At 52.1% G+C, this 15,806-nt stretch overlaps 1 protein-coding gene across 2 annotated transcripts in view; it reads right to left on the bottom strand.

Annotated features, from left to right (window-relative positions):
* Positions 1 to 3,947: 3,947 nt before the first annotated feature.
* The window catches only part of ABL1 (ABL proto-oncogene 1, non-receptor tyrosine kinase), a 159,932-nt gene continuing 148,073 nt past the window's right edge, over positions 3,948 to 15,806 (bottom strand). For both annotated transcript variants that reach the window (XM_032257614.1, XM_032257615.1), the window contains exons 7-11: positions 15,076 to 15,260; positions 12,454 to 12,606; positions 11,204 to 11,293; positions 10,700 to 10,864; positions 3,948 to 7,622 (exon numbers count right to left, since the gene is read on the bottom strand). In XM_032257614.1, the coding sequence (XP_032113505.1) occupies positions 5,908 to 7,622; positions 10,700 to 10,864; positions 11,204 to 11,293; positions 12,454 to 12,606; positions 15,076 to 15,260 (2,308 nt within the window). In that variant the 3' untranslated portion in view covers positions 3,948 to 5,907. The remainder of the gene's footprint in view (positions 7,623 to 10,699; positions 10,865 to 11,203; positions 11,294 to 12,453; positions 12,607 to 15,075; positions 15,261 to 15,806) is intronic.

Raw genomic sequence — 15,806 nt, 5'->3', positions numbered from 1 at the left:
TCATTATGCTTTTATCATTTAAAAAAAACCCAACAAAGCTATCTCTCCAGTTTGCTTGTACACTTGAGCTCAATAGCCCTGAAAATCCGCACAATCAAGCTGCTAAGGGCACTGCTGTCAAATCAGCTCCCGCTGGGCTTGGCTAAGCTTCCTCTTTAACCCACTGCCCTGCTGCCAAGCCCACCGTGTCTGCCAAGGTCTTTGGGCCTCTCGTGCCACCCCAGCGCCCCCTGAGCCCTCGCCCTCTCCTCCACAGGTAAGGTTACCCCTGTCCAGGAGGGTGAAGGTGAGACTCCAGAAAACAATGATTTTGGAAGCAGAGAAATGAAGCTCCCCTGAGCGGTGCCCATGCATTCCACCTGGCCTGGCAGCAGCTCCTCCGGCCCAGAGTGCCTGCGAGCTGCCTGCATCTGCTTGTTACTTCTATCCAAGACACAAGGTGCTCTTCATCTTGGTGTGTGGATCTAAAGGTATTTTGCTATCAAGATGAATGGAAAACGTTTGTTTTTTTCCTGTATGTTTGAAATACTAATAAAAATATTTAAGACAAAAATCCCAAACGAAGCAGGCTCCTGGGGGCAGTCAGCCATAGACAGCTGCTGTAGTGATCAAGAGGGAAGCCACCTCGTCCTGACTTTGGCCCAGTGCCAAAGACACTGCTTGACAGATTTCATGCACAAGCCCAAACCTGACAAGGTACTTTCCACCTTCTGGGCCAGGAGCTGGGGAATGCTCTGTGCGGCCGGTCCTCCTGCAATCCGCAGCTCCTCCGCCGCTCAGAAAAAGAGCTCAGAGACTTCCCTGATTCCAGAAGCGGTATGAACTGGAGTGTGGGGGTGGGGGAGCAAGATGTTAGGGGACCCCCAGGGATGCGGGCAGTGCTGACAGGGACACTGTGGTCAGTCTGCTGTCACCTGATGTCTTCTTGTAAGAGGACATTTAGAGCTTGCTTCCCCAGGGCACTTTATTTAGGAAGTCCCCTACAAATGATCTCTGCCGCTCAAGGAGCTGGGTTGGCTGGAATACTCTGGTTGCTTGTCTTTCACTGTGAAAGAAAGAACCCGGCCCTGGGGCACAGCTCTCTCCTGGTCCTGTTGGGACTGGCTGCACTGTCTACAAATTATCCTGCCATGGTAGGCACCGTGGCCGTGGTAGGCACCATGCTGTGTGACTTTGGCCAAACCACTTCACCTGTGAGCCTCAGTTTCCTTACCTGTCAGAGGACAGTGACAAAAACTCCTTCATTAAAAAAAGTGGTGGGTCAGGCGCAGTAGCTCATGCCTGTAATCCCAGCACTTTGGGAGGCCAAATCAGGCCTATCATGAGGTCAAGAGATCGAGACCATCCTGGCCAACATGCTGGGACACTGTGGTCAGTCTGGTGTCGCCTAATGTCAAAAATACAGAATTACAAAAATTAGCCAGGAGTGATAGCACGCACCTATAGTCCCAGCTACTTGGGAGGCTGAGGCAGGAGAATTGCTTGAACCTGGGAGGTGGAAGTTGCAGTGAGCTGAGATCACACCACTGCACTCCAGCCTGGCGACAGAGGGAGATTCCATCTAGGAAAAAAAAGTGGCGCGTGGGTTTCTGGTGGTAACTTGGAGAAGGGCCGTGGGGTGGCTGGAATGCTGAACGTGCTCACACGTGGGCTGCAAGTTTAGGAAAATGTCACTGAAGTGCACTGCACACCAAGTATGCACCTGTTCCCACTGCATGGTGTGACACAGTTTCACTAAGTGACATGCCCGCTAGCCAGGTCACCCAGAAACAGACCTGCTCCCAGAGCACCCAGGGCCCTAATCAGGCAGGATGTCCTCCATCCCACATTCCCCTCCTCCCCGACTTCTGACACTACATGCTGGCTGTGCCTTTACAAGAATGGAAGCTTCTGGTGCTGCTGTGTGGTGTCTGGCTGCTCTGCTCATGGCTAAGTGGCGAGATGAACTCACATCGCAGTACGTGGCCATGGTCGTTGCACACATATCCACCACGTGTACACGCTATCACTTTTACACCTTCATTTCTGTTGATGGACATCTGAATTGTTTTCATTTTTTTTTAAGAATTGGTTTCTTCTTAAAGAATTTTTTTAAAGAATTGTTTTCATTTTTTTTCACCTGGCCAACATGGTGAAACCCCGTCTCTATTAAAAACACAAAAATTAACCAGGCGTGGTGGCGCGTCCCTGTAATCCCAGGTACTCAGGAGGCTGAGGCAGGAGAATCACTTGAACTTGGGAGGTGGAGGTTGCAGTGAGCGGAGATCATCCCATTGCATTCCAGCCTGGGGGACAAGACGGAAACTCGGTCTCAAAAGAAAAAAAAATTTTTTAAAAACAGGTTTTCACTCTGCTGTCCCAGCTGGAGTCCAGTGGCACGATCACTGCAACCTCCACCTCCTGGACTCAAGCGATCCTCCCGCCATACTCAGCTAGTTTTTATATTTTTTTGTAGAGAGGGTGTCTCACCACGTTGCCTGGGCTTGTCTTGAACTCATGGGCTCAAGCAATCCGCTCACGTCAGCCTCCCAAAGTGTTGGGATTACAAGCATGAGCCACCGTGCCTGGCCTTTTAAGAAAATGTGATACCTTAGGCTGGTGTTTTGTAAATAATAATGGTATTAACCATAGGTGCGGGCTTGGCCCATGGGTATTCCCTGGTTTAGGACCTTGAAGGCAGGACTGGAAATGACCTGGAAACTGCTAGGTGTGTGCACAGAGGTGCATTTTTCTGGGGCTGGGATCCACAGTTTTCATTAGGTTCTCAGGAGGTTCTGTGACCTAGGGAAGGTTAACAAACCACTCTCTTATAATGGATAGACCAAGCTAACTTTTATAAGCTCGAGCGACACCCATGAAAGATCCTCATTCAGGAGACGAGAGGCATCTTCCTCCACACTGGCCCAGTGCGGCCGACCGGCCTCACATGCAGGAGCTGACTGTGGACACGAAGCCTCAGCACTAAGTGCTGGGAGGGCGGGGGCGACAGTCCACATCTTACAGGAGGAAGCAGCTGTCAGCTGTGGATGCCACCAGTTGTCCCATGTCTTCATTCAGATGTGGGAGCAGCCATTCAGAGGACACCCCTGAAAAGCCCCAGACTTGGGGGACAGCTATGGTGGCAAGCTATGGTTCAACCGGCAGGGAACTCGGGGGCCCCAGCCTGTTACTGTCCCTGTGAAACAAGAGGGGGAGAATCTGGTGCCTGGCACTGCCCCTTGCCACTCGCTCTGAGCGCCCTATGGTGGGTGCCACCAGCCCCAGCCTGCCTGGAGCTCCACCTGCAGCACAGCACGTCTCGCTCCAGTTCTCCTGGGAGGAGCTTCACTGAGCCGTGATCTTCACATGCTCTGCTGAGCAGGATCTGCACCCCTGACAAGCCTGCTGGCCTGATGAGTATCATTATCAGAGGGCGCTGCTCACTTCCCAGCCGCCCCTTTCCAAGCTGTGAGCTTGAGGGGGACTGAGCTGGGGAAGGGCGGCGGGGCTCAGTCTGGGATGGCCTTCCCAGGCTCCGAAGGCAAGCACACCGCCACTCCTCCTCGTCCACAAAGATCTAAGACACGTGGCATGAGGAACTCAGGTGAGTGAGGGGTGCCTGGTGGCGCAGGGCGGAAAGGTGGAGAGAGAACAGGCACACGTGGGGAGGGATTTGCCCTTAGCCAGCCTTAGTCTGGTGGCACAGCCCACTCCCAGTGATTTGGGCAGGTTGGGCTGCCGGCAGGTAAGTGCCAACGGTACAGGAAGGGTCCAAGCATAGCAGGTCAAGTGCCTGAAAAATGGCTGTGGGCTCCCAGGCCGCAGGGGCCGACCTGCCACCATTGCTCTGTGAGACCTGATGCCGGCCCCACCCCCGTGGGGACACCGGGACCCACTGCATCCCAGCCCCACACACGCAGGCTCAGAAGAACAGGGCAGGATCACAGGCCGACGCAATCTGCCAAGGGTTCTAATGTTGTAAACACTGATTTATTTAAAAAATACTACAGAGGAGAGATTTGGATTCAAAAAAAACACAGAGAATCATACACAGAAACAAAATGCACTAGACCCAGAGACGCAGGGGAGCCACCGCAGACGTCCAAGGGAGCAGGGTGGGCGCTGTGCACGCGCCACTGATAAAAGAGAGTCTATAAAAGATGCATACCGAGAGATATGGGTACAATACAGTGGCACATCACGTTAACAAAAAGGGACCAGTACCTCATGGAAACAGGCGGTCAGGGGACCTGGGCGGGTGCTTTGCTTTGTCTTCAAGGCCGCTGTCGGTGACTAATGCCTCCCTCGGGCTGGGTCACAGCCGTTGGGGGCAAAGAGGTGATGTGCTGTAAGAACCGCATAAAACGATCCAGAAAAAACCATTTCTACCAGAAAAATAAAGTCCAAGTTTAGGTGATGAGCATAAAGCTAGGGCCCGTGTGAGGCTGGTGGCACGGGGGCGGGAAGGTGGCTCCTCCTGGCTCTCCCAGCGTGGAGACCAGGGGGCAGCCACCTGCCCACTGCTCTTGGAGTTAGCTGCTCTGTCAAGGTCCAGGAGACCCCAGGTCCCTGCCCAGAGTCACAGCCCCCACACCTGGGCTCCAGCCTGGGGCAGCCTCGGGGACAAGACGCCAGGTGTGCTCTGTGAAACACTCGATGCTTTCAGGGGCTTCATTTGTGGTTTTCCTAACACTCCCTGATGACCCCCACAGAACATGAGGCTATGTCACTCATGGTAATTAAATAAGATATTCGCCCAGTTCAGGAGTGCAGCCGGGACTGGTCAGGGCCTTTCCTCCTGTGTGTGTGCAAGTGCCCGGTGGCAGCTCTGTTCTCAGAGTGGCTACACAGAGGCAAGGCTTTGAAATGCTTCAAGAACTCAGAAAAGTGAAGACTGTCTTGTTCCAAAGGAATGGGCCTTGTAAAAATCTCCTTTATCTTACAGGAGCAAGGAGGGGATTGGCCCTTTCAGGGCAGCCAGATGTGTGAAAGGAAGGTTCACTCCGGGCCCCTGCAGACCTGCCTGGGCCCAGTCTGGGGCTATTTGGCACCAGCTGTTCACCCAACCAGCCACTGCCTCCCTTCTGCTGGGGGAGGGATGTGGGCAGTGACAGTGACCTGGACCCTTGAGACTCAAGCTTTCTTGCCAGGATTCACAGTGCACTTCACAAGAGAGCAAGAGCTAGGGTGTAAGGGTCGTGGAGAGGACAGATGAAAAGGACATGGCCCATGCCTCGATCCTTTTCAGCTCCCACCTGCCCAGGACCCAAAAGGCTGGTTGGCTTTAGCACCCTGTTTTCCACCAAAATCAACAGCCGTCCTGCACGTGAGGAAGTGTTGAGCGCACCCCGCCACGGGCAGCAGCAGAGGGCAGGGTGACCGGCCGTGTGCATGGCTGTGCGTGCTCTTCACGAAATGTGGTTCTTGAAGCGCGTCTTCAGCACAGGAGGGGCAAGGCCAGGGAGTGCAGGCAGAGGGCCTGACGCACAGGCCTCAGTCAGGCTTCCATTCTTGGAGAAGTGGAAGGAAAAGGCCCAGCCAGGGGAAGAGGGGCTCCAGAGAGAGGACGAAACGGACACTCCGAATCAGCCGTTCCCACCTGGCCTGGAGCGCCGTCCGGAGCGCTCAGCGGGAGTGAGGCTGGCGGGCCCCAGCATGCCAACTGCAGTCCACGGAGTGGGAACTCCACAGATAAAACTCGAGGACAGAGACGGAGCAGGGTGCCCGGGCAGGGAGGAGGAAGGTGCAGGAGGGCAGGCGGTGCAAACGTAGGTAGTAGAGCTGGACTCCACCGGGTCCTCGGCTCTGCCTGGCGCAGAGCTCCGGGGCCAAGGTGCCGACTCACTGGTCCCTTGTCAGCCACTGTCACAGGTACGGGTACACCCGCAGGCAGCTCCAGTGGGCCTGACACCAAATACCTGGCTGCTGCTACCTCTGCACTATGTCGCTGATTTCCTTCACCGAACTGAGGAGCTTGCTGAAGTCCTGAGTGGCCGCCGGACCACTGCCTGCTGTCGCCGGGCAGATCTGAAGCTCCCGGAGATTATTCTCCAGTTTGTTGATGGCCTCTCGGAAGGCAAACTTGTTCCTCATTTGCTGGATGGAATCCACGTAGCTCACGCAGAACGTGTAGAGGTTTTTGCCGGCCTCCAGGACCGCGCTGTGGCTGGCCATCTGCTCGGAGTTCCTAGAGATGGCGAGGCACAGTGCCTCGGTGCTGTCCAGGACCACGCTCTTGGTGATGGCGCCGCTGGCAATCCGCTCTGGAGGTTGGCGGGTTTTCCGAAGAGACACTCGGGTTGATATGAGAGGGATGAAGGCAGTGGAAGATGGCTGGTCCCCAGCCAGGGCTGAGGATGCTGATGGCAATGTGGAGGGAACGGGGGCTGGGCTGACGGGGGTCCCCAATGGCTTGGCAGACTGTGGCTTTGGAGTGGCTGGGAGTACCGGCTTTTTGAAGCCCTCTCCCAGCTGGCTGGGCTTGGCAGTGTCACTGTTCACAGCATCAGCCAGACTTGCGGCCTTTGTCTTTGCTCCTGGGCCTGCCTCCCCCGCCGCCTCCTGGCTCGGGCTCTGCGAGGGCTTTCCTCCAGCCTTCCCTACAGAGGCTGCTGGTGGGGGCGGTGGGGCAGGTTTGAGCCTGGACAATTTCCCCTTGTCCCTGCCTGGTGACTCAGAGGAGTGCTTGTGCCTCCTCACTCTGGACTCTTCGGTGGGACCCTTGCTGGTGCCTGCTGGTGTGCCTGAGCCTGCTTTGCTGGTGGGGGGCACTGGCTCAGCTACAGCAGGGGTCCCTAAGGCGCTGCCCTTCCCAGCTTCTTCCTTGTGGGGGAGGCCCGAGGCAGGGGCCATCACGGCCTGCCGACGGAGGAGTTTTGGAGTCAGGCTGGGTGGGCTGGAGCCCGGGCTGGACTCCATGATGTCTCTGAAGACCTCATCAGCAGCTTCCTCATTCTTTTTCACCAGCCTGGGTGGGGGTGTCACTGTGCCTCGGGTCACCTGGTCAGGCCTGTTCTCCCCTGCCCTCTTCCGAGGCAGAGCCGGCTTCTCACTTTTGTGCCCTCCAAATGTGGACGAGTCAAACTGTCTTCCGGTGGACTGCAAGTCCCGAGGCAGCGTGACTGACCTCCACTCCGTGTCCTTGGCTCCGTGGGGCACGCAGGAGGCGGAGCAGGAGCGCAGGAAGCGCTTGCTGGAGCTGCTGCCACCCTCCTCCTCGCCAGGGGCTAGACGGCTGCTGGTCAGCGTGCTGGACTTCTTCCACAGGTGGGGAGAGCGGAAGCCTGAGCCCCCGGACTCCCGGAGGGCGCCATTGGGGACCCCAGCCCCATTGCTAGGCTTTGGGGACTTGGCTGAGTCAGCTGTGTCCAAGGGGGTGAGAGCCAGCGCCCCGTTGCTGATGTCCCGGCCCTCTTCCTCGCCGGCCCCTCTGCGCTCCGGCTGGCCGTCCATCTCCCGGAAGGAGCTGCTGCGTTTAGGGGGCGTTGGGGCTGTCTTCTTCTTCTTCTTGATCAAGGCGCTGAACAAGTTGGTCTTTTTGTCTTTGGGGAGAAGGCGCTCATCTTCATTCAGGCCACCCTCTGGGGGACCTCGCTCTTTTCGAGGGAGCAATGGAGACACGGCAAGCTCGTGGTCCAAAGGATCTGAAATGCAAGGGGAAGAGCTGAAAACTCCAGACTGACGCTCCTGTGGCCCAAGCTGGGGCTGCCCCCATCCCATGCTCCCCAGAGAACACCCGAGTGTCTGGGTTCAGACAGGCCTGAGTCTGATAGCCGGCTCTGATGTCCACAGTCCATGAGGCCAGGCCAGCCCCTTCTCTCCACCTGTCTTCAGCTTGCTCACTCGTAACCGTGCTACAGCGTTGTTGTCAGAATGCAGATGACATCATAAAGGTGAAGTACGTGTCACGCTCCTCTCAATAAAGCCATCACTGCTGTTACGACTGTCATCAGGAAAGGCTTTGGGCCAGGTGCAATCCCAGTAGGTATAAGATTGGGAAGTTGAGGTGGGTGGATCACCTGAGGTCAGGAGTTTGTGACCAGCCTGACCAACATGGAGAAACCCTGTCTCTACTAAACACACAAAATTAGCCAGGCGTGGCAGCACACGCCTGTAATCCCAGCTACTTGGAAGGCTGAGGCAGGAGAATCGCTTGAACCAGGGAGGCAGAGGCTGCAGTGAGTGGAGATCGCACCACTTAACTCCAACCTGGGGAACAAAGCGAGACTCCAGCTCAAAAAAAAGGTCTCTCTCCCTGAAAATGGGAACAAAAAGCTGGATAGCTGGATGGCCCTGGCCTCTACATCCCTATACTGGTTTACTTTAAGGCAGCAGCCCCCACCCACATCACTCTCTGGTGAGTGAAAACAATGACAAGGCCAAACAAAGGGTCAAAACCTGCCAGCCAGCTAGGTGAGAGGCCTACGAGGAGCTCTGGGAATAAGGAGCCTGGTTCCACAGTGGGGAAGGGACAATGGGCCATTATGCACAGGAAACATGAAGGGATGACCTCTGACAATTTTCAAATGGGCACTCTTTACATACGAATCACAGTTCATAAGAAATCTTTCTGGTGGGCCAGGCGTAGTGGCTCACGCCTACAATCCCAGCACTTTGGGAGGCTGAGGTGGGCGGATCATGGGGTCAAGAGATCAAGACCATCCTGGCCAACATGGTGAAACCTCGTCTCCTCTTTAGTTCTCATTCTAACCTAAACCTTGTATCACCTGAAATTAAACCAACTCGTTTGAAAGAAAAAAAAATTAGCCGGGAGTGATGGCACGTGCCTCTACTCCCAACTACTCGGAAGGCTGAGGCAAGAGAATCACTTGAACCTGGGAGGCGGAGGTTACAGTGAGCTGAGATCATGCCACTGCACTCCAGCCTGGAGACAGAATCAGACTTCGTCTCAAAAAAAAAAAAAAAAAAATCATTTTGTGTTGCCAAGCTCCTGCTAGTGAATGACAGAATTCTCTTAGAGGTCAGCTGCAAGAAGAGGGTTTCTGTTGGCACTTGTAACTCAGAACAGAGGTAGCAGTATGCATTTATCAGAACCCAAGGCAGCACAGAGGATATCAGGGAATGCCAAGGCCCTCCCAAAACTTTAATCCAGTGGAACGAGGCCAGGAGAGTGAAATAGCAATGAATTATGCACCGCTCGGTTTCAGTGCTGAGCAGTTAATTGACACACTCGGCTCACCAAGAGATCACTATCAAAATACCCCTCAGATGAAAAACTGCCGGGCCTAAATGAACATGACTACTGATCACTAGGTTCTTAATAAGCACAGCGTTCCCACAGAGGCCTTTCCTCCCGACTGCTCAGCCACCTGAAATTGGGAAAAAAAACAGGAGGAGGAACGGTGGAAGATTCTGGAAAGTCTATAAGCCATAACCTCCAAGTGGGTGAGCAAGATGACCCAGTGGGGCAGGAACTATTGTTAATTTGGACTCATTTAGCATGACAGCCTTTTAAATGTGCATTCCGGTACGTAGTATACATGCTATACTCCTGTGGTAGTGGACACATGTACGTCATATGCCACATATATTATGTGGGCTGCACGTTCAGCTTTTTTTTTTTTTTTTTAAACTAATATAAGTACATGAACATCCCACCATAAATCTCCATAAAGTGGGGCTTTGTCCCGTCCCTTCACAGGCATCCAGTCTGCGGTCATTAGAATGGAGTCCACCACTGCCATCCCCAGATGGCTGGCCTAGACCACCACCCCCAATATGGCTTGGCTGTGTCCCCACCCAAATCTCACCTTGAATTGTAATAATCTCCATGTGTCAAGGGTGGGTTCAGGTGGAGATAAATGAATCACAGGGGTGGTTTCTCCCATAACGTTCTCGTGGTAGTGAATAAGTCTCATGAGATCTGATGGTTTTATAAAGGGGAGCTGCCCTGCACAGGCTCTCTTGCCTACCGCCAAGTAGGATGTGACTGCTCCTCATTCACCTTCAGCCATGATTGTGAGGCCTCCCAGCCATGTGGAATTGTGAGTCAACTAAACCTCTTACATTTAGAAATTACCCAGTTTCAGGTATACGTTTATTAGCAGCGCGATAACAGACTAATACACCCCTCAATGCTTTTGTTCAGGTGGTCTGCAGTAGAACCTGGACCACTGGTTCTGGGGGTCAACACAGAACAGGGCCTGGCCTGTAGGCACACTACATGAATGTTGGCAAATATTATTTTTGCTGGTGTCTCGAGACCCCTCCTGAGCTGACTCCCTTGCTTGCCTAGAGAATCGCATCAGAAAGATGCTCTTCCCAGAGACCACCACGACACCGGCTCTGTCCACAGGCGTGTCCTGGTTCCGCCTGGCTGCAGGGAGCTTGTTGCATCAGTGCCTTCGCCGCAAGCTATGCGTCACGCAGCCTGGTGTTGTTGCATCTGCTCTGAGACAGCAACCACAATTGCCGTGGGTAACAGGTGAGAGATGGGCTAGCTCCCTGGTGGGCTTCAGAAGCACCTCTGCCTATGGGACGGAACCCGCTGCTGGAGCCTATGCTCCTTGGTGACTCCCAGAGGAAGGGGACAGGAGGCAGGTGGGGAGAGAACCTTTCTCCTTCCGAAGTTGAACCGTTGAGAAAGGCTGTGCCTGCCCTTCTGTGCAGGCTCCATTCACAGCTTCCCGTTGGCCTATGCTGGCCCGAATGTAGCCTCTGGCAGGGAGGGGAAGAGCAGCGGGGGAGTGGGGGGACATACCGCTCTCTCCCTGGCCCTTGGAGTGAGGCGCCTCAGGCACGTCGGCAGTGTCTCTGTGCTCCGCAGCTCTCCTAGAGGTCCTCGTCTTGGTGGGCAGCTCTGGGGCCTGCAGCAAGGTGCTTGCGGCCCCACGGACGCCTTGCTTCCCCAGCTCCTTTTCCACTTCTAAGAATCACACAGGCACAGAAAAAAAAATCCAGCACCCATCACTACTGTGTCGGCTTGGTATGGCGGTTCTCTCTCTTTGTAAGATAACAGTGCTCATCTGCACACAACTAAAGAAAAGGCACCTGGATGCCGGAGAAACAGCCCTTAGCATTTCTCAGAACTGCAGGGCTGCGGTAGAAAAGAGAGCAACACTCCACACCTCTGCCCACCTTTCGGGTCTCAGCGGACAAGCTGGTCCGTGAACTTCCACCAGGAAGTGAACTCAGTGACCCAGGCCGTAGTCCCAAACAACTGCCCTTTTACCCCACTGCAGTGACCCCAGGATGGGTACTTTACCATCAGAGATACTGGATTCCTGGAACATTGTTTCAAAGGCTTGGTGGATTTCAGCAAAGGACGGCCGGTCAGAGGGATTCCACTGCCAACCTGGACGGATGAAATCCAAGTCAGATCGTCCATGAGGTCTGGCTAGCAGTATAGGGCCAGCAGTTCTCAAGGAAAAGTCTAGAATGAAAGCAGCAATCCAATCCTGCTAACCATCTTTTGCTGCTGCAACAAGTTAAAATGACAAATGCCATCATGTCCTATTATAGACATTAAGAATTTGAAAAGACAATAGATGCTGGCAGGATTATGGATTGTAAAACCCCAGAGAGATGGTGACAGCAAGAACTACATTTACAAATATATTTTTCCCAGACCCACTCTAGTAGGTATAGAAAATTACTAAGCCCAACATTCTTTCTTCATGGTTATCAAGGTCTGAAGTAAAGAAATTCTCATGAAAATAAGACTACATGAGGAATAAACAGCCTGACAAAGCCTAGTGCTGGGGACCGCAGACAGCCACTCCCAGGCGTCTGACCTGAGGGGACACTGGTACAACCTTTTTTAATGGTTTGGTAAGATTTATCAAAGCTTAAAACTGCGTGGACAGTTCTTTGAACCAATGGCTCAACTTTTAGAAATATCAGCCAAAGGCTAGGCGCAGTGGCTCACGCCTGTAATTTTGGGAGGCAGAGGTAGGCGGAACACATGGTCAGGAGTTCAAGACCAGCCTGGCCAACACACTGAAACGCCGTCTCTACTAAAAATACAAAAAAAATTAGCTGGGCATGGTGTTGTGTGCCTGGTAATCCCAGCTACTTGGAAGGCTGAGGCAGGAGAATCACTTGAATCCGGGAGGCGGAGGCTGCAGTAAGCCATTGCACTCTGGCCTGGACAACAAGAGCAAAACTCCATCTCAAAAAAAAAAAAAAAAAAATCACCTTGCATGCTTAGCTACTATAGCAGAAGTTCTGAAGGTAGGGCCCGGTAATCTGTATTTAGGTATAAACCCAGGTTTGGTATCCATCAACACCATTTTTGCTTTAAAAGACAAGTTACACATATACTATCTATCTGTAAATAAAGGTCAATAGAGGCCCTGAAAAAATATGTATCAAATGGCTATAGTAACTGCTTCTGAAGAACTGGAATGGAGAGAGCTAATGGAAAGACTTTTAACTTTGTGTGCACGCTCCTGCGCGGCTGGAATTCCTGCGATGCCCACATACACTTGTGCGAATGGGCTGAGGAAAGCTCACATGCTCGCATGAGTTCGTAGACCTTCTCTGGGCAGCCTTCCGGGCGCTCCATGCGGTAATCCTTCTCCAGCAGCTCATACACCTGGGACAGGTCAATTCCCGGGTAAGGGGACATGCCATAGGTAGCAATTTCCCAAAGCAATACACCAAATGCTGAAAGAAAACCCAAAGGGAAAGGCTGTTCAAGATGTATAGCACTACACTGCATTTAAAATCAGTTACCTCTGCAGCAGACTCAGAAGGGACCACCCCAGCAGTAGCCCAGGCTCTTTATCATCAGAAGACCAGGACAAGGCGGGCGCAGTGGCTCACGCCTATAATCCTAGCACTTTGGGAGGCCGAGGTGAGAGGATCATTTGAGATCAGGAGTTCAAGACCAGCCTGGCCAACATGACGAAACCTCTTCTCTACTAAAAATACAAAAATTAGCCAGGTCAGCCTGTGGTCCCAGCTACTTGGGAGGCTGAGGCAGGAGAATCCCTTGAACCCAGGAGGCGGAGGTTGCAGTGAGCCAAGATCCCACCACCGCACTCCAGCCTGGGTGACAGAGCGAGACCCTATCTCAAAAAAAAGACCAGGACAGAACAAGACCTTCAGTAAACTCACCCCACAGACAAACACGCTGGAGGAGGGCAGATGATGAGTTATCAGACCCTGTGGGATCTTTTAGGTAATGTGACTATCTTTCTGGGATATGTGGCAGAAGGAACCTGGCGCTGGAAGTCAGCCGGCCATGTTAACTCACAGCTCTGTGACCGACCAGCTCTGTGCCTAACTGGCCACCACTATTTCTGGGTGCACAAGACTATCTCCAAAGCCCCTTCTAATTCTAAACATGTTATAAAGATCTTATGAAATCTTTGCAAGTTTTGAAATCCCAGATTATGGCCTGAAATTCCATTTTCCATTAAAGGACAGGATTCCTTGGAGAAATGGGTGATTCAGGCCTGGGGCACAGAATGAACCTGGAATATCTTGCCATTTGAGGGCATGGATGTCATGGAAAACCACAAGGGTAATGTCAAAATGACTAGGAGCTGATGTGAAGTTCCCACTGGCCAAAGATGAGACAATCTGAACGTCAACAGGGAAAATAACTGCAGTGGACTGAAACACATCAAATACATATACATTTGAGAGTTCATAGTAACACCATGAATGACAAACGACAACAAAATCCTATTTGGCCACCACTGAAGGGTATTAAAAAACTAACTTGTGGCACTGCGTGGTGGCTCATGCTTGTAATCCCAGCACTTTGGGAGGCCAAGGCGGGCAGATTGCCTGAGCTCAGGAGTTCCTAGATCCCTGGAACATTGTTTCAAAGGCCTGTGCAACATGGTGAAACCCCATCTCTACTAAAAATTAAAAAAACAAACGAACACACACACACACACACACACAAAAACCAATAGCTGGGTGTGGTGGCAGGCATCTGTAATCCCAGACACTTGGGAGGCTGAGACAGAAAAATTGCTTGAACCCGGGAGGGGGAGGTTGTAGTGAGCCGAGATTGTACCACTGTACTACAGCCTGGGTGACAAAGCAAGACTCTGTCTTCAAAAAAAAAAAAAAAAAAAAAAAAAAGAAACTTGTTATTTTAAAAACTGGTAAATAAAAGCAAAGAAGCAAGAATTGATCCTGCTCTTCCTATATGAACTGCCACTGAGTGAGTGACCAAACAGATAAGGGACTGTTTCTCCTCATACAAGTACTCCACTAATAAATGACTGGGAAGACAGATTAGAGAATTCCCATCTGGTAACCCCTAGTAAACTACTGGATCTAGGCACTGTATATCAATAACTGCTAAAAAATTACCCAACCCCCACCCCCCCACAGAAAAATGATAGAAAATCAAGCATTCTCTCTCTACTGATGGAAGGGCACACCATTTCCTCAGATCCACTCTTACTTAAAAAAAATAAAATGAAACAGTCAAACCTAAATGTGATGAGGCCACCCTTTACTAGGAATACTGAAGCCAGGGGAACATATTAAGTCACACCACAGGTGACAATGAGCAAAAGCCAGAACACAAGAAACTCTGAGGAACAAATGACAGTTTCTTCAATAAAGAAACAGCAAGGGAAATAAAGACACGAAGAGGGGGCTTATAGAAGGGACTGATATAGAAGTGTATCAGCACATACACTGTGTACTGTATTTGGACCTCAGGCCAAATACACTGGGGAAAAAGAAAAAGGTGACCGGGCACGGTGGCTCACACCTGTAATCCCAACACTTTGGGAGGCCAAGGCAGGTGGGTCACCTGAGGTCAGGAGTTCTAGACAAGCCTGGCCAACATGGTGAACACCCATCTCTACTAAAAATACCAAAAATTAGCCAGGCGCGGTGGCAAGCGCCTATAATCCCAGTTACTCGAGATGCTGAGGCAGGAGAATCACTTAAACTCAGGAGACAGAGGTTGCAGTGAGCCAAAACTATACCACTGCACTCCAGCCTGAGCAACAGAATGTGACTCCATCTCAAAAAAAAAAAAAAAAGAAAAGAAAGGCAGAAAAGAAAGGGAACAGGAAGAAATCGGCAGAAAAAGGAGGAAAAAAAAAAAAAGCCTCTTGTAGCTAGGAAGGACCATTCCAGTGCAGCAGTAGCCCTTACCCCAGACATCAGACTTGATGGAGAACTTGTTGTAGGCCAGGCTCTCAGGCGCAGTCCATTTGATTGGGAATTTGGCTCCGGCATGGGCAGTGTAGGTGTCCCCTGTCATCAACCTGCTCAGGCCAAAATCAGCCACCTTCACCAAGTGGTTCTCCCCTACCAGGCAGTTTCGGGCAGCAAGATCTCTGAGAAAGGAAAATGTTGACCCATGAGAGCTCTTGGCCAACTTTCTCACTTCACAAATCCACCACGGCTGAGCAAAGGTGCAATGCTGACAATGGGAAGACTGAGTCCCGTGCCCTGGAAGTTAATGCCCACTGCAATTTGCACAGCACCAACCTCTCAGCAAACACACTCTGAGATCCCAACATGGGGAGAGGCTGGTGCTGGGAGTGGGCTCCCTGGCCCTGTGACCTGGAGTAAGTTAATTACCTTGGGACTCAGTTACCTCATCCGTAAAATGAAGACGATAATGATGGCACCCACCTCTTAGGGTTGCTGTGAGTGTAATTAATTAATATGCTAAGTGCTTTGACTGATGTGCCGGGAATAGTTAAGTGTGTAATGCTACTCTATGCCAGGCACAGAGACAAACAGCCCTTGACTGCAAGAAACTTCTATCAGAGTGCGTCTCCCCTTGTCCTATCCAGACCTGATGGGACAAAACAAAGCCCGTGGCATCCTTTACCCAGACTGTGCTTCCTACTTCCTCCTTTCTTCCTGATGCTCAC

This window comes from Sapajus apella, unplaced genomic scaffold (assembly GCF_009761245.1).
Source record: "Sapajus apella isolate SASKATOON/1434 unplaced genomic scaffold, GSC_monkey_1.0 scaffold97, whole genome shotgun sequence".
Classification (NCBI taxonomy): domain Eukaryota; kingdom Metazoa; phylum Chordata; class Mammalia; order Primates; family Cebidae; genus Sapajus; species Sapajus apella.
This window is presented reverse-complemented; position numbering and strand designations above follow the sequence as displayed.